The 25,980-nt window shown below is 47.6% G+C and overlaps 1 protein-coding gene across 6 annotated transcripts in view; it reads left to right on the top strand.

Moving 5' to 3' along the window:
* LOC124233839 (heterogeneous nuclear ribonucleoprotein U-like protein 1) overlaps positions 1 to 25,980 on the top strand; it is a 35,380-nt gene that overhangs the window by 7,155 nt on the left and 2,245 nt on the right. For 3 of the 6 annotated variants that reach the window (XM_046651090.1, XM_046651087.1, XM_046651089.1), the window contains exons 3-13: positions 677 to 833; positions 2,815 to 2,888; positions 4,629 to 4,768; positions 6,440 to 6,539; positions 8,306 to 8,418; positions 12,859 to 13,125; positions 14,416 to 14,538; positions 14,637 to 14,765; positions 22,683 to 22,851; positions 23,444 to 23,728; positions 24,894 to 25,183. In XM_046651090.1, coding sequence (XP_046507046.1) covers positions 677 to 833; positions 2,815 to 2,888; positions 4,629 to 4,768; positions 6,440 to 6,539; positions 8,306 to 8,418; positions 12,859 to 13,125; positions 14,416 to 14,538; positions 14,637 to 14,765; positions 22,683 to 22,851; positions 23,444 to 23,728; positions 24,894 to 25,183 — 1,847 coding nt within the window. The remainder of the gene's footprint in view (positions 1 to 676; positions 834 to 2,814; positions 2,889 to 4,628; positions 4,769 to 6,439; positions 6,540 to 8,305; positions 8,419 to 12,858; positions 13,126 to 14,415; positions 14,539 to 14,636; positions 14,766 to 22,682; positions 22,852 to 23,443; positions 23,729 to 24,893; positions 25,184 to 25,980) is intronic. The other 3 variants (XM_046651091.1, XM_046651088.1, XM_046651092.1) reach the window with 1 other exon arrangement.

The raw sequence follows: 25,980 nt of genomic DNA, 5'->3' as shown, positions 1-25,980 counted from the left end.
CCTCTGGGCTGCCTTAAATGCAGACCCTCCCTCCTGGAATGATTCTGGGCTTTGTGGTAGAGTGAATAAAGCCAGTGGAGTTAGCTGCAAGACCACAACGCTCTGTTCAGTTGACCTTCTCCCCTCCCTTGCCAGGCTGAAGAAGCTGTGTAAGAACTGAGGTGGAGAAATTCTTTGGGAGGGAAAATTGGAGAATGTAGGATCGTGGAATCTCAGGGTTTAAAAGGATTTTAGAAGTCTTCTAGGGCTCTCTACTACTCTGTACAGGCCAAGGCAGCTGTCAGCTTTCACAGGGCCTTTGGCACAGTAGCCAAAGGCAGCTATTCCACCTTTGGGTAGGCCCTTAGAGAGCTTGTAGGTCCTTCTTTAGTGCTGAAGTCTCCTCTCCCTCCCCATGAAGCCTGAGAGTTATCTGACTGACATCTGTCACCCCATCGACTGCCAGTTCTGATGTGCCTGGTTGGCCGTCCCCGGCCTCCCTTTATCCTCACTCTGTTCTCCAGTACAGCCTTCTTGGTTCCCTCAGCAGGCTTTGGTTAAACCCAGCAAACTGCCTGAGCCCAGCCCTTCGTCACGGTAGTCAGGATCCTGCCAACAGCTCCTGAGGTAAAGGGGACCAGAAAAGTGATGCTGAGGAGTTTTCAAGTGTCTTGACCATCTGGATTTATCCCAACAGTAGAAGTGAAGACAGAGATGAAGCAGGAAGCACCCACCAGCTTCCTCCCACCTGAAGCATCTCAGCTTAAGCCAGACAGACAGCAATTCCAGAGTCGCAAGAGGCCTTATGAAGAAAACCGGGGACGGGGTTACTTCGAGCACCGAGAGGATAGGAGGTAGGTGTCACTCTTTGTTCTGTAGGTCTCTGTCCATAGCCCAGTGCCACTAGAACCTTTGTACTAACCAAGAGGGGCAGAGCAGAGTTCTCCCTTCCCTCACACTCTCCCTGAGTCCTTCCTGCACTCACTGCCAGATTCAACTTTGCTAAACTTTTAGTCTTTCTCTCAGTTTTTCCCTTCCCATTACCTGCAGGGTAAAGTCCAACACCTTGCCTTTCATGAGTGAGATGCCATCCTGCCTCTTCAATCCTTTGTCCTACTGCCCTGCAGTCCTGCCTGGTGTCCTATTGTCCTATTCTTAATGGCTGCTTGGTATCCTTCTATTGAAAGAAAGATCTATTTCCTGACCCTTCTACTCATTCATTCATTGTCAGCACTCAGTGCTTTCACAAGATGCCTATCCTTGGGCTGAACACTGGGAACACAGATGATTTGGACAGTGGATTTTTCTTTCTGTTGTTCACAGTATAGGGACTGAGAGAGAGACATACACAAGTAAGCCACAACCCAGTGGCTTACTACTCACCTAGTAGGGTGAGTAGTCAGGGTGCATGTGAGTGTCAGGAGCTCACAGGAGGGCGTGGCCTCTCTGCCCTGGTCATTTCCTTTTTCCCTTTCCTGACAAGACCGCCTACCCCCACCTACTTCACCCCAGCCACAGTCCTGCCCCTCCCACTTTCCCTCCTTCAGCTCCTGTGTGAAGCCTTTTCCAATCTCCAAAACTGGGAATGACCACTCCTCCTCTACTCATCTGGACTGGTGATCTGATGCATTTATTTCTTACTAGGGAATCCATCCTCTAAATAGCTGTGACTCTCTTTAAGACAGGACCTGTGATACGTGTGTATGTTGATGGATGGTAATTAGTCTTTGGATAGTGAACATGATGTAATCTACACAGAAATTGAAATATAGTGATGTACACCTGAAATTTATATAATGTTATAAACCAATGTTACCTCAATAAATAAAAGAGAAAAATGAATGAATCATAAAAAATAACAATAGTAAGATAGAGCCTGTGACTAAAATTAGGACATGGAACCCACCTCTTACCAGTTTCTCCCACTGCCTACTATAGAGCAGAAGCCTAGACCTACTTGCCAGCGGAGAGCAGGGAAGGAACACGTGCTCTTATCCAGGGCTGGCAGAGAAAGCTCGCTAGGATAGACTTACCGTGTGATGGGCTCTGTGCTAGCCATGGCCTGGCAGGGCCAGAAAGACACTCCACCTGAGGGAAGCCTGCTGCTTGGGGAGTGCCAGCAGCCAGGTGGGCATGGGGTACCTGATCTGGGTGCATGGGGGACTAGGCATCTGGGCTGCCTGAGGCAAGACCCTGGGCGTTAGACCCCATCGTTCTACCCCTCTCCCTTATTCCTATACCTTGGAAACAAACAGTATTTTAGCATAGTCCTTTTTAGTGTTTTGGTAGGAAGATGAATCTCGTTCATAATTTAGGACACTTTTGAAAGTGAGAAAGAGACTGAAAAAATGGGTCATATCAAATCATTTCAGATGTGGAATTTTAGGAAGCCTGGTACATGGACAGATTGTAATTACTGGGGTCTTTCTAAGCTCTTGCACTTTCCCCTTCCTGGCCCAATACCGTTTGGTCTGCCACAGCCTCCCGTCAGTAACAGAGTTCAGTATGGAGGCAGTGCTCAACATGGGAGAGCGTGAATCAGAATCTTGGGGTGTGAGAGAAGAGTCTTTGAAAAAGCTTTCTAGATGATTCTGATGGCCTTCTCTAGCAGAGCATGCCCTGTCTAGTTCCTGTCCCTACCCTAGGAGTTAACAGACATTGCTTTCATTGCAAGGATGTAGGGTTGCAGAGTTCTTTTGCTAACCTCTGTGGGAAGAAATTGAAATCCAGGAGGCAGACTGGAAGCCACTTGTAAAGTCCAGCAGAATCTTCATTTCCCTTCCTCTGTGCTCGTCCAGCCGTTCTCATATGACTTAACCCCTCTTTCTGACACAGGGGCCGCTCTCCTCAGCCTCCTGCTGAAGAGGATGAAGATGACTTTGATGACACCCTGGTTGCCATTGACACATGTGAGTCCTTGGAGTACCTATCTGATTCTGCCTTGCAGTCAGTATTGGGAAGCTATGCCTTGACCTTCACAAGAATGCCTGCCTAGCACCATCCAGAGCCAGTGTTAGTCCAGCCTCTGGAACGAGGCTGCTGGTTTGGAGACAGAAGATCTGTTCCCAGCTCTAGCTGTGAGATCCTGGCCAAGTCATTCTACTTCTCTTAGCTTCTCTTCAAGGAGGAGTAATCCTGCACTAATACCTGTGAGAACTTTCAGTGACACTCATCAGACAATGGATACAAGAGCAATTTGGAAAACCCTGACCACCCTGTACACACAGGGGGTTGTCATCTAATCAGGAAGGGAACCTGAGTGCTGCTAGGGAAACTTAACTCTTTGATGACCAGTTCCCATCAGCTACTCGTGTTCCTGGTGAAACCAATGCCACTTTGTCCTCTGAGGCATTAACCTGGCCCACCCTGCTCTCTGTCCTCCAGCTCAGTTTTCTTTCCACTGGATAAGTGGCTTTCCCCTTGACTGCACATCTAAACCCTCAGAGGAATGATTATAGAGATCCTATCCCTCCCCTCAGACCCCCTAAGACTGAGTGGCGGAGCCTATGAGTCTGAATTTTAGAATGCACCCAGAAGCCCAACAGGTCTGAGAACACCATTATTCAACAGAGCGGAAAGTTAACAGCAGTTCATTCATGTATTTCTTTACGTAGAGCAGTGGCTACATGCTTTGAAAGAGAGAAAGATATCTCGTACATAGCCCCTTCTGTCACAAGATCTCAAAAACATTATACCCAGAGTAAAGCTAAATGTTTTTGGAAGTACTGGGTGGCAGTGGTCTATGGAGCAGTGTCTGATCAGTTGCCAAATGTACAGACTGGTGCTCAGCCTTTAGAGAAAGGAGAGCCTACTGGATGAGTTGGTCAGGAAAAACTTTCTTGGAGGCTTGACTGGCTCCTTGAAGAGTGGGAAGAGTCCGAGCTACTGCATGAGAGTCCTGAGCCCACAGGAGGAGGTGGGAGCCTGTGGTGTACCTGGACAGTGGTACCTGGGTGGCAGGGGTGCATCAGGGTCAAATGTGCAGCTATTCGCAGCAGGAGTCTGGCTCCCAAACTGATACAGTTAGTAGGAGGAGATGGTGGAAGTATATGGTCATGGCGATTAGCCTTTTTGTGAATTCTAAAATTTCTTGAAACTGGTGAGGATATGGACTCCCTCTCTAGCAAGTATATATCCCCAAGAAAGGCACTGTGTACAATTTCCAGGGGTTCCCCTGATAGCCATCCTTGGACCCCAGCCAGGTGAAGAACCCCGCTTCCTCTGTGGGATGACTGCTTTGATCCTCTGCAGGCCAGTTTGCAGTAGTCCAAAGCCTTTCTACTGGAAGGGAGAATGGTTAGGCAGTGCGGCTGGTTTCTCACGAACCTGCCCTCACAGTGCTCCTAGTTAACACTCTTGGGGAACTTACCTTTGCCTATGCCTGTCCTTCTCTTGGGACCTTTAAAACATCAACCAGGGTCTGGCCCTGTGGCATAGTAGTTGAGTTCGCATGCTCTGCTTTGGCAGCCCAGGGTTTGCAGGTTCGGATCCTGGACGCAGACCTACACTGCTCATCAAACCATGCTGTGGTGGCATCCCACATACCAAATAGAGGAAGATCGGCATGCATGTTAGCTCAGGGTGAATCTTCCTCAGCAAAAAATAAAGTAAAATAAAACATCAACTAACTCAGGCTTTTTCCTCCACAGATAACTGCGACCTTCACTTCAAGGTGGCCCGAGACCGAAGTAGTGGCTACCCACTCACAATTGAGGGCTTTGCATACCTGTGGTCAGGAGCCCGTGCCAGCTATGGGGTCAGAAGGGGCCGTGTATGCTTCGAGATGAAGGTAAATGGGAGCAACAGGGGATAGGGACTGAAGACAGACCTGTCCTTTGGAAGAACCTGTCACCAGTCACCTCAGTCAGAGCCACAATTACAAAAGAGATTTGATTGACCGTAGATTTTTACATCCAAGCAAAAAAAGTATAATGAACTTGAGAGAACTACACTATTGCTAAATGCTGTGTCAGAAGAGCAGGCCAACCATCCATACTTCATCAAGCAGATTTTTCCTTGGTAGGATCTTTTCCAGACCAACCATTATTATTATACAGCCAACCATTCCAAGGGTGACTTGTTTGTTCTGGGAAAAAGAGTTGTTTGGAAGAAAAGGGAGCTAGAAAGAATGGACTCAGTCATCCCCAGTTAAAAGGCCACGGGGAGAGCAGGGCAAAGAAAAGTTCTGCCATCAGGCCATCCTCTACCATCATCTTTCCACAGTTCCATGTCAAATTATGTTGATGAAAATAACACATGCTCATGTTTAACAAAAGTTCAGGTGGCACACGAGATTATAAAGTAGAAAAGCAGAAGTCATACTCATGTCCTCCCAGGCCCCATCCTGCCCTCCAGAGATAAGTTATATGTTAATTTATTGTGTATCCTTTGTATCTCCAAACTTATTTGTGATCTCTAATATTTATAGAAAACTTTGCATGCACTAGATATGGTGCCAGGCTCTTTATACAGGTGTCTCCATTAATCTTCACAGTACCATCATGAAACAGGTACTGTTATCCCCATTTTTTGGAGGTGGAAGCGAGGCTGAAGGTTATCATATTTGACTGGCTAGGACATTGTTGATTCTAAGCTGTGCATTGTTTTGTGTGCTACTCATAGAGAAACGTTGCCAATTAAAATGACAGAGTGCTTTCTTATCACAGTAATTGTAAGATATATCCTGCCTTTGGACATGTTAAAATGTGAAAATAGGCATCTGAAAGTCAGTGAAATAGGGTAACTTTCCAAAAACCACGAACTAATATTGATAGATAGGATTACTAGGCAGTCTAACCTCTAATTCAATTAAAGCTTGAGTCAGAAGGCACTTTTATTCTTTCTGCTTCTTTTACTTAATACTTCGACATTTTTCCATACCAGTACATTAGCCCTGTCTCATTCTTTTTAACTGCTGCATCATATTTTGTGGTGTGGGTGTGCCATAATGTGACAGTGCCTTATTGATGGCTTTTTCTACTTTTTTGTTTTAATATAAACAATGCCACACTGAATGTTGTTGTGTGTATGTGTGTGTATGTTTACACAGACACAGATATGAGTGTATCTGTTGGGTAAACTGAAAGTTGACTTGCTGGGTTATAGAGCATGTGCATTTGCAGTTTTTACGGAGACTGCTAAATTGTCCTCCAAAAACTTTGTGCCAGTTTATCCTTCTACACCAAATTTCATGAGAGTCCTTGTTTCCCCTGCAGCAAGTGTTAAAACTAAAAAATAACTATATTTTGAGATGCCTATCTCTGTACCCCTACACTCTTCTGAGCCCTTCAGACATCCTGGTTTCAGTGCAACAGGCCCTTCAGACCAGCTTAAATGTCTTTTTCCCAGCAACAAAAGCCATTGCTGTTTTTTAATGCCTGTGTGCTTCCCTACTGTATTGCCTCATAACCCACCAGCCTCCAGAGAATCTATTCTGAGCCTTCTTGTTCTCCATCCCCAGATCAATGAGGAAATCTCCGTGAAGCACCTTCCATCCACGGAGCCTGACCCGCACGTTGTCCGTATTGGCTGGTCCCTGGACTCCTGCAGCACTCAGCTAGGTAAGCAGAGGTCAGCCAAGCAGTCTAGAGAATAGGTGATTGCCTCTATCCCTGGATTCTCAAGCTTTCTAAGATTCTCTTCCCAGCGTTGCACTTGGAACAGAACTAGCCTGGGATGGAACAGACACAAGGATCAGGTATATGCCACTGCCCATCTTCAGACCTAAAGATTCAGCGTGAAGGACCACAATCACATAACTTTTCTATGAAAAATTTATCCTTCATCTTTTAGGAGAGGGTGCAAAGTTCTCTTTAGAAAACTGTTCCGTTTCTTAAAAACAAGATCAATTGTCTACTGTCCTCAAACCATTCTGAAAATAAGTTCCTCAAGCCCGATTAAGTTCTGTCTGGGATTTTCTGTCTAGAGCCTGACCCAGAGTAAAAGGGGAAGCAGAGACCAGTGGAGCCAGGGCTGGTTGGCAGAGAGAGGCAGGGGCTACCCATTGAGAGGTTCTGAATTTTCACAGGACCCCATGCCTCAGTGGAGTCAGAACCAAGTGACTGATTTTGATGACCAGTGCTGAGACCTTCTGCCTTGGTCATATAAACATTCTGATGATGGAAACACTCTGTACTCCTTGTAAAAGTCAACCTATACAGAGAGGGGGAAAAGTGGAGATCCTCCCTAAACCTGCAAAATAACAACCCAGTGTTAACATTTTCACCTGTTCTTCTGGATGATTGTTTTCTTTGTGTATCTCAAACTGGGTCACACTCTGCAGACTATTTTGTAGCCTTCTTTCTTTTTCCTACTTAATATATGGTGGGCATATTTTTGTAAATAAATACAGCTTTTGACTACCGCATAGTCTTCCATTTTGTAGTTGTGTCACTTATTTATAAATGTTTCGTAGACCATTTAAGTTAACTGCAATTCTTTGCTGCTAGACACTTGAGCTATCCTTGTGTGTAATTGGTCTGACTGTTCACTTAAGACTGGTCCGTAAAAGTAGAAATGCTACGTCAAAAGGAGTATGCAGTTTTCATTTTGATATGTATTAGCACTTTTTATGTAAGACTCATATGTCATCTCGTTATATTGTTGTCTCAGTTTTGAGATGTAAGTGGTGGGTAGTTGATACAGATGAAGATACAAAGCCCAGAAGGGTCAATCAGATGTCCAAGGTTACACAGGTTGTTCATACAATAACTGGGCCTGGAATTCAAGCTTGTTGGCTCTAGCTCTTCTGGCAGGATGCTCCTTGGGTTCCTGGCAAGGATCTCTATATAACCCAGGTGTCAGCCAGGGCTCTTGGGATCTTAGTCAGATCACTTCAGCCACCAGTTCTGTAGCCTGAGGAAATCTAGTACCTTTCCTAGGGGTTAGACCTCATGTTCTCCAGAAGCAAAACCTAGCCCCTTTACTGATTTCTGCCAAAGACCCACTGGCTCCAAAAGTTGATGCCGTTAGTAGAATTGACTGAATGTTGTTACAAGAAAGGGTTGCATCTCAGCAGATAGCCCTCCTCCATCCCAGTTCCTCTCTTCCCTTCCTCCCTTTCTTTCCAAAGTCTCCCTTTCTGTGCAGAGCAGTTCAGTTCACCTCCTACTCCCAGACTTAACACCTAAACCCATCAAGCCCTCAGGAGTTCCGCGTAATGAAGGGCTTCTTTTCAACAGAATCTTCCTCACCTTTCCCCGCAAAAAGTATCTGTTTAGTAAAGCTAGTAAAGAAAATCATTTTTTTCTTTAAAAGTGTGTGACAGCCATAAAGGCTGTTGTGACCATCACAGGTTTAACCTGCCTTTGCCTATTTCTTCCATCAGGCGAGGAACCTTTCTCCTATGGCTATGGAGGCACTGGGAAGAAGTCCACCAATAGCCGGTTTGAAAACTACGGAGACAAGTTTGCAGAGAATGATGTGATTGGCTGCTTTGCGGTGAGTGCTGGCGCCCTGTGTGAGTTGGCAGAACCAAACATTGGTCCTATCAGGTGGACCTGCAGACACTTCTTTCTCATAAGTCTCTCCATTGTCTGCCCTATGTCCAGCCACTCTTGTCTCTTTTGTCTCTCTTTGACAGACTGGAATGTTTGCTGTCATTTTGTGCAAAATGCTGCCACTCTACCCCCTCTGATCTTTTGTGCAAAGCTGTGAGATGGCACTCTGAAGAGGTTTGGGGACATCAGGTGTGCACAGCCTTCCTCCATCCCTAGATACCAGAGTGACATTTTCTAGACACACCCAGGAAGTTCTTCCTACCTTTCTTTGCTGTGGAATAGCTTATCTGCTTTCAAAGGCAATGATGGTGGCCCTTGCCCCACTTTGGCATCATCTCATCCCAAAACTACTTCCTTCCTTCACCTCACATTGGTAGAGCCAGACTTCCTCAGTGTACTGCCTTCATGGAGGGCAGGGGTGGATGCAAAACAGAACGAGGTGGAGGGTGCCTGAACTGCTGCAAACTTCAGTCCCCAAGAGCAGTGACCAACACTCACAGTGCTGTGGAGTACGGCTGTTGGCTCTGGGACAGGCTCCCCAGATTCAGTCCCTGCTCTTCCACCCACAGCCCTGGGCACCTTACCTTACCCACCCTGTATTTCACTCTCCACTAAATGAAAATCTTTGCATCTCCCTCAGAATTCCGTATGGGCTCATTAAGTTCATCCATTAGAAATGCCTACAGCAATGCCTGGCACAAAGTGAGTGCTCAGGAAATATTACTTAATACTGTTATTATTATCGTGAGGAGTTATGGATGTTTGTAAAACGGGGCATGAGGCCCCAGGAAGGAGTGGCTCCCCGGGTGGATGCTTTCTCTTGGTCTTATTGTCTCTTCCTCCCTCATATCTGTATACATGTACTCTTTTTTTCCCTTTTTTTTTTTTTTTTTAACTATAAAGCTCTAACAGTTCTCAAAGAGTCTTGTCTGGGTTCTAAGATTTGCCACATTTGCTTTACCACTTTCTCAAATATATGTGATTTTTTTGTCTGACCTGTTTGAGAGTGTGTTGCCTACATTGTCTTTATTCGTTAATACTTCAGCATGTGTTTCTTAAGGGTAAAATTATTATCTTAACCACAGTTCAGTTATGATATTAAACATTGAGGTAATACTATTATCTGCTCCACAGTCCACATTTAAATTTTGTCAGTTGTCCCAACAATATCCTTTAGAGCAGTTTCGTTTCTGGTTCAGAATCTGATCCAGGCTGATGTATTGCATTCTCTTGTCATATCTTTTTAGTCTGAAACAGTTTCTTAGTCTTCCATTGTCTTTCATGACCTCACTATCTTTTTAATAAAAAACATGTTTTCTTAAGTAAAAATTAACCGTGTTTATACTCTACAGACTGTTCTAAACCCTGCATTTTCCATTTAGCAGTAAATCTTGACTGTCTTTCCCTGTCCGCACAGATAATACAGATCTACCTCAATTAAAAACATTTTTGAATAGTTAATAAATTCACAGGGTCTCCGAAAATATCAAGAAATGTAAAAAGGTGTGCAGTGTAAAGTCTTCAGACCTCCCTCCACCCATTGTTCACACATACCCTCCTGACATGTGAACCCACTGGGACTCGGGATTTCTTTATTCGAATGTAAGAAAGATGATGATTATTGTTCTTCTTTTACACAAAAGGTAGCATATTATATATGTTATTCTGCATCTTTTTTTTGCTTAACTGTATAGAGATCTTTTTATGTTACTACCTAGAGGACTTCTTTGTTTGATGTAGTTTGTAGTCGTTGTGTGGATCTACCATACTTCCATAGTCAGTCCTCTGTTAGTGGACGTTGGGTTAGTTCTTGCCTTTCTTTTTAGTGACTGCCTAGTATTCTGATGCAGGCGTCAATTTATCCTGGTTTAATTTATCTGGTCTTCTCTTGATGGACCTGAAAGCTGGAATAGTCAATGCTGCAGTGACAGCTCATCTGTTTCCCCTTTCCAGAGTATGTTGGCGATCTTTTTGTGTCCCCACACATGGATCTCCTGTCTGATTTAGTGTCTCCCACTTCCCCATTGGAGCACACTTAGCAGTGCTAGGGTGAGCAATTTGCACATACGTGTTTGCATTCCTGTGGGAATGTAGTTGTTGTATTTGTTCCTGAAAGCATAACTTCGGCTTCAAAGGCATACTTTTAAATTTTGGTAGCTGCTACTAAGACTGCATTCCGAAGAAGCTGCAGCAGTTGAACAGGGCATCAGTGTGTGACAGTGTTCCCCAAAGTCACTCCCTTCCGAGCATCAGGTTCTGTGCGTGTTTAGCGGTTTTGAAATCCAGCCCTTGACTCTTGCTTGAACCAGATATTCTCTACTTCTGTTTTTAAGATTCCGTCTGCAATCCTTTGTCCAAAGGATGCCATAACTGTTTAAAAGGCTCAGGTGAGGGATTGGAGGAGGTGTGAAAATCAGGGACCTCAGGAAGCCCGGGGGAGGACATTTGTGTCAGATCTCAAGTTCTCAACATTCACAAAACAAAGAGGACAAAAGGTCCTTCCAAGTAGAACAGTACATATAACACATGTCAACAAACCGTAGGGAGTGTAATGCATGAACCTCGGAGACAGCACAGGAAGATGTGAGAGGTGAGGCTGTGAAAATGGCCCACTCTGAATGCCAGGCTTAAGGACTTTGGGTCTTTCAACCCCGGACTGGCCCCAATAGTGTTGTTTTAGCAGGAGTGACATGACTACACTTGCCGATTAGTGGTGCATTTGTCAGTTGAGGGTGCTGGTTTATATACGGTATGGTAAGTTCCTTAGTGAAGCTGGTGGCCATAGGGAAAGTTAACCCTCACAATGTTCATTTCCATGTTAGAGCAAAGGTGACCTGGGCCACTCTTGCCCCTGTGAGAAGACGTGGCAGGGACATTGATGCAGGGGTTGGGGCAGGATTCACTCTGGCAGTGTTTGCATGTCTGCCCCACCTGGGCTTCACCTGTGTAGGCGTTAGAGATGCACAGGTGTAAGGGACTGTGTAGAGCTGCACCCTGCGTAAGGAAGCTCCTTATGGGGAGGGCTTTCACTGCTCTTAAAGGGCAAGTCTCAAGGTGGTCTCCCCATTCAAGAGGGAAAGACTACCACATCTTAGACTTTTTTGTCAGGAACTTGACCTTGTACTTAGTTTCAATCTGAGATCTGATCCCAAGTTTTGAGTCTCCTATAAACCTTTACCCTGCAGCCAAAGTGATCTTTCTGAAACACAGTTTTGACCAGGTCTCTCCTCTATTCGAAACAAGTCAGGAGCTTGTCAGCTGGCTTCGTCAGCACGAAGTTCAGAGTCTGGAATTGACAGAGAGCCTATCTCATGCTGAGGGCAGGGACTATGTCTCCTCCCCATTGCTTCAGCCCAGCACAGTGCCTGGCATCTTGGGATGATAGCTCCCATTCATGGTGTTCTCACTGTGTAGTAACACACTAACCCACTTAATCCTCAGAATGACCTTATGCAGTATAGAATCTTATCATGGTGCCCCTTTCTTGATAAGGAAACTGTAGATGAAATAACTGGGCCTCACAGTTGGTAAATGGTAGAGCTGAAGCAGTCCACCTTCCAAAATAGGAGCTTAACCACAAACTTCACCTGCTCAGCAGGAACTCAGTAAATAGTTGTTGAATGAGTTAATATGGTCCCTCCCTGGCCTGTACCTGAAATTACTTACCTTCATCCTTTTTGCTTCAACCACTCTGACCCTGTGTTTTCTCACTGCCAGATTTGTACACAGACGACACTTCTCTTTAGGATTCTCTCCTCCTACCCCAAAGCTGGCTCATTTCCATTTATTGTTCAAGGCTTGGCTTACGGATCCCCTCCTCAGAGAATCTTGCTCCTGTATAGGTGCTATTACTGAATTATAATAGTGTCCTTATCTGATTCCCCACTAGGCCCTGAGCTCTGTCGGGCCCAGATCACCGTAGACGTGTGCGCGAGGAAGAGCAGGAACTTGGGGAACATGTGTTGAACAAACAAGTGAATGCCTTTGTAGAGCTGGTCTTGACTTAAAAGGCCCTGCCGTGGCTGTCTTTCCATCTGTTATCATCAACAGCCTGCCCTTGCTGGGGTTGAAGACAGACAAGATCGCCTTTTCCTTCATTTTCATCTCAGGCTGGGCACAAGGCTCAAATGCTTTGGAGCTTCCTAAAATTACGTGCTTCACACCCACCAGCTTTTGGGTCTTAGGCAAGGAGGGCTTTGGGCTCAACATTTTCTGAGCTGTTCCCTGGTACTGCCTGTCATGTCTGTATGTTGGGAGGGATGCACTTCAGTCTGGGAAGCTGGCTCTGTTTCCACTCCCTGCATCTGCCCTCTCCAGCTTGGGGCTGCCAGTGCCTTAAGCTGAGCGTTGGCAATTATCTTCCTGTGGCTTTTTCTCCTAGGACTTTGAATGTGGAAACGATGTGGAACTTTCCTTCACCAAGAATGGGAAGTGGATGGGCATTGCCTTCCGAATCCAGAAGGAAGCCTTGGGTGGTCAGGCCCTCTACCCTCATGTCCTGGTGAAGAATTGTGCAGTGGAGTTTAACTTTGGGCAGAGGGCGGAGCCCTACTGTTCTGTCCTCCCAGGCTTCACCTTCATCCAGCACCTTCCCCTGAGTGAGCGGATCCGGGGCACTGTTGGACCAAAGAGCAAGGCAGAGTGTGAGGTGAGTGGGCCTGGAAGACTGAATAGGTGGCTGCCTCTCCAGAGCCACATTGCTGCCAAGGCAGAGGGGAGGCTCTTGGCGGCTGGATGTGGTGAAAGCAGTACAACCTTGCCGCAGAACCTTGGGGCAAGGGACCTCTTCTCCCAGCTCCTCAGGGCTTGACTCAGAGTTGAAAGCTGCTGTGAGAGTGAGGCAAGGATTGTGGGTATGGCTTAGGCTGGAGACGGAGGGGCTAAGGTAAGAGTGCTAACTCTTGGAAAGGTTCCAAAAGGAAATTGCCACACTGCTCCTTCCACACTACTGCTTCAGTGAGGTCTGAATCTTGGAAAAGGAGGCTTTCTTCCCAGCAGAAAGGATATGAAGGTACTTCCTGGTGAATGTGTTCCTGAAGGAGATCGTGCAATTCCACAGTCCCACCCAAGACTGTCTAAGAACAAAAATGACAACTGGCCTTGGGGCTGATTGCTCTGCAGAAGCTATGCTGGTGATCTTTGTTCTCATAATAATGTTTTTTCTGATATATAAATGATTTTATGTTTATTCTAGAAAATTAGGAAATACAAAGAAAATTAGTTTCCCATGATTCTGCCATCTGCAAATAAGTTACTTTTAAAGTTTTGAAGTTTATTCTATTCTTTTTGCTATGCTAGCTGCATGTTTTATACACACATTTATGATCAAAATCTTATGGTATAAGCATTTTGATATCCTGCCCTTTTCACTTAACATTATTTTATGAGCTGTATCTCACCACATGAATACCTCTTTTTAAACTCACAAGCTCACATAATGGCCTCACAAGCTAACCATTTCCCTTTTCTTGGGCATTTAGATTGCATCTAGTGTTTGCCAAATTCTAAATGTATTGATTAGATACGATGCTTGTCCTTGTGCGTACAGTCTGTGCCCATACAGCCTGTGCTCCGGGAAAGTTGTACCACGTCTCATGCCAGCTTTGTGGGCCAGTGCTAGTACTCGGCCCTCCCTGGACCTTTCCCTGTCAGAGGCCACTTAATCCTGCCTGAACAAAAATGTAAATTCTCAGGATAACAGTGCTTGATTTTGTGCTCACTCTGTGCCAGACTCTCTGCTGAGAGTCTGACAAGCCTCATCTCTTTGAATCCTAACAGCAGCGCTGTGAGGTAGATGGTATTATTGCTTGCATTTCCCAGAGGCAGCCACAAGGTTTACAGTCACCCTCATGGTTACCAGCGACTCAGGGTGGTGCTAGGCTGCCACGCTACACACTGCTGCTGCTTCACAGTGTTCTTCCCCATCCTGTTTTTGTAGATTCTGATGATGGTTGGCCTGCCCGCTGCCGGTAAAACCACGTGGGCCATCAAACATGCAGCCTCCAACCCCTCCAAGAAGTACAACATCTTGGGTACCAATGCCATCATGGATAAGATGCGGGTAAAGACAGCCCCTAGTCTCTCCTTATCTACCTCCCACCCCACTAAGGGCTGCCCTGCAACCAGGACCACCCACCCTTCACCACCCCCTGCCCACAGGTGATGGGCCTACGCCGGCAGCGGAACTATGCCGGCCGCTGGGACGTCCTGATCCAGCAGGCCACCCAGTGCCTCAACCGTCTCATCCAGATCGCCGCCCGCAAGAAACGCAACTACATCCTAGATCAGGTACTTGCTGGTGACCATCGTGCCCCAGGAGAGGGAAGGGGCCTATTGGGTGCCTGTAAATTCCTCTCTAGTCCTTGTATTTTTTCCCCATAATGCTTTTGGACTACGGTACTGGTCATGGGGTCAGCCACACGTCATGGTGAAGCCCCAGGCTCTTAGCACAGTTCTCTGAGCCCAGGCTGTGGGTGGGGTCTCGGGCCATGATTCAGGCCTAGTGTAGGCTCTTAGCAGCCCAGAAGAACATCATCAGGTGAGAGCTATTTAGTGAAATGGAAAGGGTGTGGATTTCTGAGCCCACAGACCTGGGCTTGAATTTCAGCTCTGTCACTTCCTAGCTGTGTGTGCCTGGGCAGCTGACCTCCTCTCAGTCTCAGTCTCCTGGTCTAGAAAATGGAGATCATAATGGGGCCCACATACCTTACACAGGGCCTGGCACAAAGTAGCTGGAGATTGTTGTTAATTACTCTACAGAATAGGTATGTTCCAGATTCTCTTGGCGTGTTTTTATGATTGTCAGGTCCATCCCTAAGTCACATATTTTCTACCTGCATTTCAATTAAGAGTAGGGTTACGGTGATCTGGGAACCTTTGAAATTAAACACAGAATTTTGTGTGCTGGTGCAGATGTCTTTTTTTTAAGAACTAGACAGTTTTGAGTTAGGATAGGAAGATCGCCCATGGCTTTCAGCATTCTCAAGAGTATGAGTGACCCCTACATGGTTAAGGATCTCTGTCTCAGAGTAATGAGTTCCTCATGTTTACCGCCTGTGATGCGTCACTCTTGACATTTGTCCTGAAGGCTTTCTCAAGTAGCAGATCACATATTTGTTGGGAGACTGTGAACAAGCCTCTATTGCCCTCAGCCTTGCCTTTCTGCTTTCTTAAAACTTGAGTGTGCAAATATGTAAACTGAGTAGTGTGCACACAGACACACACACACACACCTGTCAGCCATACTGGAGTGCCTTCCATAAGTATGGCCCTGGGTACTTAGTTACCATGAGTTCAAAGGACTCCTGATAAGGGTGGAGCTGGTGATAGTGGTTGGCTCATCAGAAATGTGGTTGGAAACTCCAGGGGACCAAGTTGCCTTTTCATAGCCGTGAGCATCTTATACAAAAACAACTGAGTAGGAGCTTCCAGGGTTGGTGAACATGTGGAGATGTTGGGAGAGTGGCGTGCTCAGAGAGCACGGAAGCTCCATGCCCCTTCCCACATACTTTGCCCTAGGCATCTCTTCCATCTGGCTGTTCCTAAGTTATATCCTTTTATAATAAACTGGTAATGTAGTGTTTACAGTTGAAGAAATGATGCTCATATTCAACATTTGAAAGGAACACATAGTAAGAACTTAATTCTTAAAGACAAAAAGAAAAAAGGCTGTTGACTGGTGATTGTTCTTCATGGTAGATTAATTTAAATGATCTTGCCAAGCAATTCAGTGTTGGGAGTAGAAATCTGCCGTTTGTTAATGAAATGGCCATGCTAGAAAAATAGAAAATTTGCCAAGGCTGTGCTATACCTTGGTACTCTTCTGTGATGGTGGAGATGTGGGATTTTCTCAAGGTTCTGCTTTTCTGGAAGGTGGACATGAAAAGGTGTACACTTTAATCCAGTGACCAGTGCTGATTGGGATTGCTGTCAAACCATGGGATTGAGCCCTGATGACTCACATTTGTGAAGAAGACAGGACATGATCCCATAATACTAAATTTTGATAAAAACAACTAATTGGGCTAATGTTTAGAATAAATTTATTTCTAGAAAAAAAAACAGTTGAGCACAAGATAGTCCAAGAACCACCCAGGGTTACTCCCCATCAATAATGTGTACAGCCAGCCTTCTCCCCCTTTGAAGACTTTGTTTCTTAACCCTGGCTTCACTTTGCCCCATTCTTCTTCTTTTTTTTCTTTTTTGAGGAAGATTAGCCCTGAGCTAAAATCCATCGCCAATCCTCCTCCTTTTGCTGAGGAAGATTGACCCTGAGCTAACATCTATGCCCATCTTCCTCCATTTTATATGTAGGACGCCTGCCACAGCATGGCTTGATAAGTGGTGTGTAGGTCTGCGCCTTGGACCAAACCAGTGAACCCCAGGCCACTGAAGCAGAGCACACGAACTTAACTGCTACACCACCAGGCTGGCCCCTGCCCCATTCTCGTCAGGGCATTTTGGAATTGTAGTCCCCCTTGGCCCCAGTGGGACTCATAGAGCAGTGGTGGTGTATTAATACCTGAAGGATTCCTTTGTGGTTACCCCAGCGAATTATTCCGTCTGTCTTTTTCTCACTTTGCTGGTTAAATCAACTGTGAAACCCATTTCAAATATGTGGCCCAGTGGAGAAGGATTATAGTCCTAGGGGCATATCATCTTAACATCTGTCCAACATTTCACAGTGGGCTTTCTCTGGAGATCAGGCCCCTACACCTCAGCCAGGCACAGAACAGCTGAGCACTGTAAAGACTCACTGTTGGCCTCCTCAGCTTGTGCTGGCTTGTTCAGGGACAGGGTCCAGAACTGTACTAATTGTACTTTGGGTCTTCAGGGCTGCCGGCCTCCTGGTGGAGGGACATGCAGATCAGGCCAGGTGATCCAGGCCAACAATGAAACAAAAGAACCGAAACTCTGAAGGTGGGAGAGGCTAACCATAGATTGGGAGATCGACATAGGGCCTGAAGCTATAGGTTACTCAGGTCTGGGAATAGGTCTAAAGCCAGCATTTGGCTTAAACCCCAAGAGTGGGTCAGAGTGTGTGTGTGTGTGTGTGTGTGTGTGTGTAGAAGATTCAAAGCAGGCCCTTGCCCAGATCCTGGCACTTCCTACCTCAACAGCTTTGGCAGTGAGGGATGCACAGCTGTCTCCTAAGCCAGATGGAACTTCAGAGCGGAGACCACTACCACAGGCAAAGTCCCTGCAGTCCCTGAATCTCGGCCCAGGGTTGTCTTTTCCTTTCTTTGGTTTTTCCCAAATGGTCAGACCTCCCCACATTTGGCTCTTTTGGGTCTCCTGTTACATAGGTTGACCTCAGAAATGCCCATCCTTGAGAAGGAAGGAGAACATGCCTGCAGAAGCCAGGCGAGGCCACTTGTGCCAGGATTCTGCCTTCATCCAGCCAGAACCCCAATCCCTACCCCAGGATGTGTATTAGGCACAAGCTCTCAGGTGTGTTGGGGCTTTGACCTATGATCCATGATGACCTGAGTATCCTCCTCAGATCATGTGGGTGTTACAGCTGTGGAACATCCGAGGAGAAAAAGAAAGGAGATGGACCAGAGAGAAAACTGAGGCCACATAGAGAAAATGAATCTGTCTGAAGTTACGCAGTTGATTTACTGGTAGAACAGATCTGTGACTTCCCAGATGGCCACAGCCTGTAATGATTGGGACCATTGTGGGAAACTGGGAAAGCTTTCTGGAGGTGAGGTGCCTGGGCCAGGACATGGAAGATGATAAAGAGTTGAGGCTTGTCCTGGGGGCAGTGGGGAGCCATGGTTGTGTTTTCAACAGAGAAAGATATGGCTAAATTTACCTAGCTAGTAAAAAGTTGAAGAGAAAGGAGAAAAGGAAAGTAGAGTGCTTTAAGTGGCTCTTTGGGGTCAGTCTTCTGTTGTCAGTGGAGAGCCTCCAGGATGAGATGCAGCCTGGCCCGTCCCTGGCCTATCAAGGAGCCTCAAGACTGGGTGCAGGGCAGGAGCTGGCAAAGTTGCCCTCCTGGAGGCCTCTGAGAAGACCTGCAGGGCTGTGTGTGAGGACCCCAAACCATCCTGAGAGTTGAGGACTGCCAGCTAGGAGTTCCCTTAGGGCTCAGCAGCCCAGAGCCTGGCCAGGCAGTGATCATAGGCAGGGCTGGATTTGATGACATCACCAACCTCGCCTCAGCTGTCAGAATGAGTGGTTCTCATCCTGTTTTGCATCTCTATTGACAGATGCCACGCCTTTGCCTGAAACAGAAACCCAGGGCTAGGGTACAGGCCTAGAGTAAACCACTTCTTGTTGGCAAGCGTTGAAGAGGATGTTTCTTTCCTCCACCTTCCCCATCGCCTCTTCCCATCCATTGTTGACACTCTGGCCAATTCTTTCCCTACATGTGTGCTTCCTTCCACTGGGTTTACCGCACTCTGTGCCCAGAGTGAACTCTTTCATCACCAGCTTTAAGTTTTCTCCTCTGAGATCCAGCCATATTTTTCCTGATGCCAGCCTGACCCTGTTGAGCTGTGGATGGGGCACAAGTGAGAGTGGATAGGGGACAGTAGGACTCTCATAGAACTCAGGCTGTGAGCAGCCTGCTGTCTTCCTCTGTCACTCTCCCAGACTGTCATACACCAAACCTACCCACACAGCTTCTCAGAAATGCAACTCCTGTCCTTCGGCCCACATCACTGGAGATTGGGAGTAGCCAGGGCCAGGGAACACAGACAGCCCCAGACCTTCTTAGAGTCAGCATCTTCAAGCAGGGTGGGACTGGGAGAAGCAGGAGCTAGGCAGAGGGAGCCCACACAGCTGGAAAAGCTGATCTAGCTGTTGTGCTGGTCTCCTAGCAACAGCTGCAAGCAGCCCCCAGTGACCGCAGCAGTGCTGGGCCGGTGCACAGGCTCTGACCTCACTGTGTTTGCTGTGGCAACAGCCACCAGCAGTTAACTCCCTTTCCTCCAGGAAAGCCAAGTATTTGCATTTCTGCTGGCACGGTTTATATGCTCTTCTTCCCTTCCCCAAGCCGAGGAGTAAGGGGAGGGAGGTGCAGTCTTGAAAACCATCGCCAGGAAGGTTCTCAGCACCTCAGTTTTCCAAAGTGCCTGAGGGGCCATCCCTCAGAGTCTAGCCACTTCCCAGGACAGAGGCTTGCTATTTATGAGTCTAGTCTTCTCCACCTCCACTCATCCCATCCTGTGCAGCTCCAGGGACCAGCCCTCTTGGCAGTGTTGCTTCCCATCTCTGTCCCCTCATTGGATAGTGACAGGGTAGGTGTGCTCCATAGAAAACCTTCAGGGGGTGTTTACCCATGTCCTCAGGGTTCAAAGGAGTCAAAATGGGATCACTTCTTTTTCTTTCCTTTTTTTTCTTTTTTGCTGCTGCTTTTTTTTTTTTTTTTTTTTTTCGCTGAGGAAGATTCTTTCTGAGCTAACATCTGTCCCAGTCTGCCTCTATTTTTTATGTGGGTCTCTGCCACAGCATGGCCACAGAAGACTGGTGTAGGTCCATGTCCAGGAACCGAACCTGGGCTGCTGAAGCAGAGAGTATCAAACTAACCACTAGGCCACGGGGCCAGCCCCCAGGATCACTTCTTATGGTTAAACAATGGGCTGGGTTGTCCACAGAATGGTCTGGGGCCACATTTACCCTGGCACACACCTACTCTGGCTTTTGTGCCAGGAGAAAACCTCATTTAACTGGAGGAAGCCAAATTCTATCTTCCTATGACCAGATGCTACCTTCTGCTTTACTTTTAGGAATGGAGTCTAGAAAGAGCAGTGGGGAGAAGGACTTGACTTTTCTTCTGTAACCTGATATGCTTTTTAAAAACCATTTGTGGTCCAAGACCTCTTCTTGGGCCAGTGCTCAAGGCCCAGATCACAGCCTGTATATTCCTACCGTACACACCCTCTTCCTCCTCCTCCGTGAAGGTTGGGACACTTTCCCTAGGGAACAGGGACAAACTTCTTGGCCTGGTATGCGTGTCAGGGCCAGGGAGTCTGGTTGGTTTAGAGAACAGCTGCAGCCACAACCCAGCTTCCTGTCCCTTGTGTCTTGGAAGAGGATTTCTTATGCCTCATATTTTCCTAAAACTTAACTTTCCTTGGTCCTTTCCATTGGGAAGCCTCTCCTGGGACGGTGTCAGTCCTCTTGGCCACATTTTCAGATCCACTCCGTGGGTGTTGACTTCTTCCCCTGTTACATGCCAGACATTTTCACATCTGCAAATCCTCGCCAGAGCCAGGAGGAGGGCAGTGTGATCCCTGTCTTTCAGATGAAGAAATTTGAGACTCAGACTAATTAAGTGACTTGTCTACAGCCTCACAAATAGTAGAGGGCACAGCTGGGATTTCAACCCTGAGCTTCTTCCCCAAAGCCTGTGTTCTCTCCACCCTGTCTCACTGTCCCTGCCTTTCTGCTGGGTAGTCGGTGTAGTTTGACCTTCCCTTGGTCTGGGTTGCTTCAAGTCAACATTACAGTAAGAATATCCATGGCACCCCACCCAGTGACGACAGTATCAACAGTGGCTCCCATTTGTTGACTGTTGGCTGTGAGCCTGGCCCTGGACTAACCAGGGGCTTTTACTCACATGAATTCCTTCAGTCTTAATAACGACCATATGGCATTCCTACTGTTTTCCCGTTTGAAGGCTTGAAACTCAGTAAATATGCAGTAAGTGGACTTTACAGATGAGTAGGCTGAGGCTCTGAGTGGAAGTCACTCACCCAGGGCCACATGGGTGTGACGTGGCCAGATCAGGTTAGAGCCAAGGTTTGCCAAGCCATCCTCCTTCACACTGCCTGCCTCAGTCAGGGTGGCTCCTGCTCTAGAGGCTGCCACATAGCCCCCACTCAAGGAATTCCTCACGTTTGGTCAGTTGTTTTGTGGTCCTCTTCCGCTCAGTCATCACCAGCCCCAGAAGGGAGGCTTTTCATCCCCATTTTACAGATGAAGCAACTATAGGGATTGGCCAAGTGAATTAGTGGCCATACCGGGACTTGATCTTGGGCTTTTGCCACCCTGCCAGTCTGTGTCTTCAAAATATACCACTTTTTTGTCTATTTGTGCGCACCCCTGTACAGACTATTCTTCCTTTCTGCGGCTTCTCCCCTCAGTCCCTGTCAGAGCCACTAAAAATATTTAAATGCAGGTATTCCTCATCACTCCAGTTCTGTTGAATGTGAGTTTGGATAGGGTGATTATCCATATAGGTGCCTGGGTCCTACCTCCAGAGATTGGGGTTTGAGAAATCTCAAGTGGGCTTTGGGCTGCTGTCTTTTTCAGTAGTATCCAGGTGATTCAGGTGCACAGGCTGAGTCCATGGAGCCCTGGGGTCCAACAAATCTGGACCCCAGTCCCAAAGGGCCTGGCATATAGGAGGTATTCAATAAATGGAAGCTGTTGTCAGTACTGCTCTCCATCAGATGACTCCTAGAGCACTATTCCGTAACAGCAGCAGGCCAGGACACAGCTGCCCAACACCTAGAGCAAGAGAAGGGAACATTAGTAGCAGAGCTGCACTTGGGAACACCCAGGCTATTGCTTTGTCAGGCTCCTGGGTTGGAAGCTTGTGTGAGGCTGATGTTTGAGAGGACTGAGGGAATGAAAGAACCCCAGTGTTTATGAAAACAATCTACACAACTGTGATAAGAGGCTGGTTAATTATGGCATCCATTCTATAAATGTTATGCAGCCATTAAAAGAGAACACTGGCACAGAAAAATGTTAGAGAAACATTAAGTGAAAAAAGACTTCAGAAGAGTGTGCATAGTATGATTCCATTCATGTTAAAAATCACACACATATTTTTAGATAAGAAATTCAAAATAGGTCATCTCTGAGAACTCGGACTGGCAGTAGGTAGATGAAGGGATTCTTACGCTAAACTTCTAAGCTTGTACTCTGAATTTTTTACCATGAGCGCGTATTACTTTTAGAATGGGGGCAGCTTGTAAGGTGTAGTACCAGGAACGAATAGGATCAAAAAGCAAAGCCCAGCCATCAGGAATCTCTTGTCCTGTGACTATCATCAGCCACTTTCCCAGGTCAGTTCATTTTCTGACAGTGGACTCAAGACTCTTAAAAGTGAAGAAGAGTGATTTCCTGAGTTTCTCTGCTTAGGAGAACTAGTATCCTTTCTCAGTCCCTGGCCTACATAATACCCCACAGAGGAAAAAACCAACTCATAACGGACTGTCTGTTGCCTCTTCTGTTACCTACCCCTAGACAAATGTTTATGGGTCAGCCCAGAGACGAAAAATGAGACCATTTGAAGGCTTCCAGCGCAAAGCTATTGTAATTTGTCCCACTGATGAGGACCTAAAAGACCGAACAATAAAGCGAACCGACGAGGAAGGGAAGGATGTCCCAGATCACGCGGTCTTAGAAATGAAAGGTAGGAGATGAGCTGTTCCCCGAGGGACATCACAACAGGGTCCTTCAGAGAAAAAGCCCCTTACATGATTTTTCTCTCCCCAACTCCTTGATTATTCTTTTTGATCTCGTTTGTTCTTTGCTTCTGCTTTGTCCCTTCTCTGTCTAGTTCAACTGTCACTGGAAAAGCTGCCCATGTCTCTCTGGGGCAGACTTTTCAGACTGGATGGGGCTAGGGCAGGATGAGGGAGAGGGTGTGTGGGAGCAAACGCTGAGAGACCTGCGTGGTCATCTGCCTCTGGCACCCACTGGGTGGGCTGACGAGCAAGCCTCAGTTGACTGCTCTAAAAATAGGGGTGGTGATTCTACCTGCCTGGCCTGCTCCCTGGGGTGAGGCTGGAGGAAGTGTTTATACACACTGTTTTGGTGGGACTTAGCCAGCTCTTCAAAAAAGGGAGGAGAGGGTCTTTATCAGAAAGGCCAAGGTTGGGCCCCTGTCTCACCTCTGTCACTCACTACTCCGGACCATTTTGCCTCTCCCTTCTAGCAGGCCAGTGTCTTGAAGGTACTGACCCCCTCTCTTTCCTCCCTCTGGGGCCCTCCCTTCTTCCTAGCCAACTTCACATTACCAGACGTTGGGGACTTCCTGGACGAGGTGCTGTTCATTGAGCTACAACGGGAGGAAGCAGACAAGCTGGTGAGGCAATACAACGAGGAAGGCCGCAAAGCTGGACCACCCCCTGAAAAGCGCTTTGACAACCGAGGCGGCGGTGGCTTCCGGGGCCGTGGGGGTGGCGGTGGTTTCCAGCGCTATGACAACCGGGGCCCCCCCGGGGGCAACCGAGGAGGCTTCCAGAACCGAGGGGGAGGCAGCGGTGGAGGAGGCAACTACCGAGGAGGTGAGACATCTCACACAGAGCTCTCCCTACTTTTGGTTCCCAGGTCAGGGTTCTGCTTTGTGACTCCTTATTCAGGTAGCAGATGAAGTCTCCCTGGCATCAGCAGTCAGTTGAACTCTGATAGAGAACCAAGATGAGTCAGATTCTGGGACCTCAGGGAAACTCTGCCACTGTCCTGCTTCCCCTGGGCATTGTTCCTCAAGCCCTTGCCCATTTGTATGTCACGTTGCTGTCATTTTTGTGAATCTTCACCTACATCTTACCTTGTGCTCCTTGAGAAGAGAGGCCAGACCAAGCTTACTGCAAGTCCTGGATCCCAGCTCAGGACCTGGTGCAAGACAAACATTGGGACTGTTTTGGTTTGAAAACAAATGGAGAAACAGGTTTAGAGAAGTTGATTTGCCCACGATTCACCCAGTTAAATCCAGAGCTGAGATCAAGTGTCCCAAGTTCTTAGGCACTAAGTTCTGCTGTCTCTGAAGTAGTGTATGATCATGATTTAACAAGCATGCCCTACTCTGTTTCAGTCTTGTGCTAGACAGTTCTGGGGACACAGCCATGACCCACACAAACACACCTCCTGTAGTGACAGTCCAGATGGATTCTGGGCTTAGTGGGAAAGCCCAGGGGTACTATGAGCTCAGATGACACCTGATCCAGCCTATGGGGAGCAGGGCTCAGGAAAGGCCTTCTGAGACGCTGATGTCTCAGCTAAGATCCATTGGCCAGGGGAAGAGGGAATCGTTCTGAGCCAAAGAAACAGCTGCATAAGAGCTCAGGAGAGGCTGGCCCATTTGGCCAGGGCTGAAGAGGACTGCCCCAGGGCTTAGCATTCCTCTTCCCCAACATCTCTTCCAGTTTGTTCCACAGCTGTGGAGATGCTGGGGACACAGTAGAAACCAAGGCAGCCCTGATCCTGGCCTCTCAGTCCAGTGAGCAAGGCAAACCTGTCAGCAGACAGTGATGACCGAGTATTATCAGGGTTGCACGTGGAATGCCCAGGGGTTTGGGGAAGCCCAGAACGGGTGCTTTATTTATTCACTTAAACTGAGCTGCTGCTCTGTCCCTGGCCATGCTGAGGCCACAGCAGTCACCAAAACAGCCCAGCTCCTGAGGGTCCCAGGTTGAGAGGGACAAGGCCTCTTTTCTGGTTGCTCCAACACAGGTTTCAACCGCAGTGGAGGTGGTGGCTACAACCAGAACCGCTGGGGTAATAACAGCCGGGATAACAACAACTCTAACAACCGAGGCAGCTACAACCGGCCTCCCCAGCAACAGCCACCACCACAGCAGCCACCGCCACCACAGCCACCACCACAGCAGCCGCCACCGCCGCCCAGCTACAGCCCTGCTCGGAACCCTCCAGGGGCCAGCAGCTACAACAAGAACAGCAACATCCCTGGCTCGAGCGCCAATACCAGCACCCCCACCGTCAGCAGCTACAGCCCTCCACAGGTGAGAGTGTGCGCCACTGAGGCCAGGGAAATCACCAGCACACGCTCCAGCTATAGGTCGCCACTCTTACCTCCACCCCTGCCCGTCTTTCTCCCTGGCAGTGTTTTTGACTGGGACAGACCTTAGTCCCAGATCCCTTCCACACCCAGAGTAAATCAGGAGCCTACCTGTTCTCCCACCTTCCTCAGAGGGGGTGGACTGTCAGCATTGGTCCCTTCAGCAAGTACATTTCTCTTGGCTCTGTCACTGGCCTCACTGAATCCCCAAAAACAGCAGTCGATTGGAGTTACCCCTTGCCCAGGCTGGAAGGGGCAGGCCTGCTTGTCTTCAGGATGTGGAGACAGCCCCTAAGGTCCATGAGGACTTGCCCTCTGCCCCAAGAGCTTCACTCCAGAGTGAATCCAGGCTCAGTTCCAGTTCTCAGAACCCAGTGCTCAGGTTCTGGTATGCACAGGCCCCTGTTGACCAGAGCAGTCTCCATTTATTGCACAGCCATTTCCTGAGCACCTTCCACGTGCCAGGCCTGGGAACAGCTGCCAGGAGACAGAGGTGAATGGTTCCCAGTCCTGGTATAACCAGAATATTTCCTAGAACAGGAATTGGGCAAGCACACGTTCAAACCCCAGCCCCACGATGTTCTGGTTTTGTGACCATGGGCAAACAGCTTCACCTCTCTGGACCTCATTTTCCTCATAAAGTGCTAGAGTTGTTGGTAGAACTCACTTCTGAGGTTTGTCATGAGGGACGGGTGGCATTACAGTTTTGTGGGCAAGGCTTTGGAACTAGGGGGACCTGGG

The sequence above is a fragment of the Equus quagga genome, unplaced genomic scaffold (assembly GCF_021613505.1).
Source record: "Equus quagga isolate Etosha38 unplaced genomic scaffold, UCLA_HA_Equagga_1.0 262_RagTag, whole genome shotgun sequence".
Classification (NCBI taxonomy): Eukaryota; Metazoa; Chordata; class Mammalia; order Perissodactyla; family Equidae; genus Equus; species Equus quagga.
The sequence above is the reverse complement of the archived record's forward strand: the minus strand, read 5'-3'. Positions and strand labels throughout refer to the sequence as shown.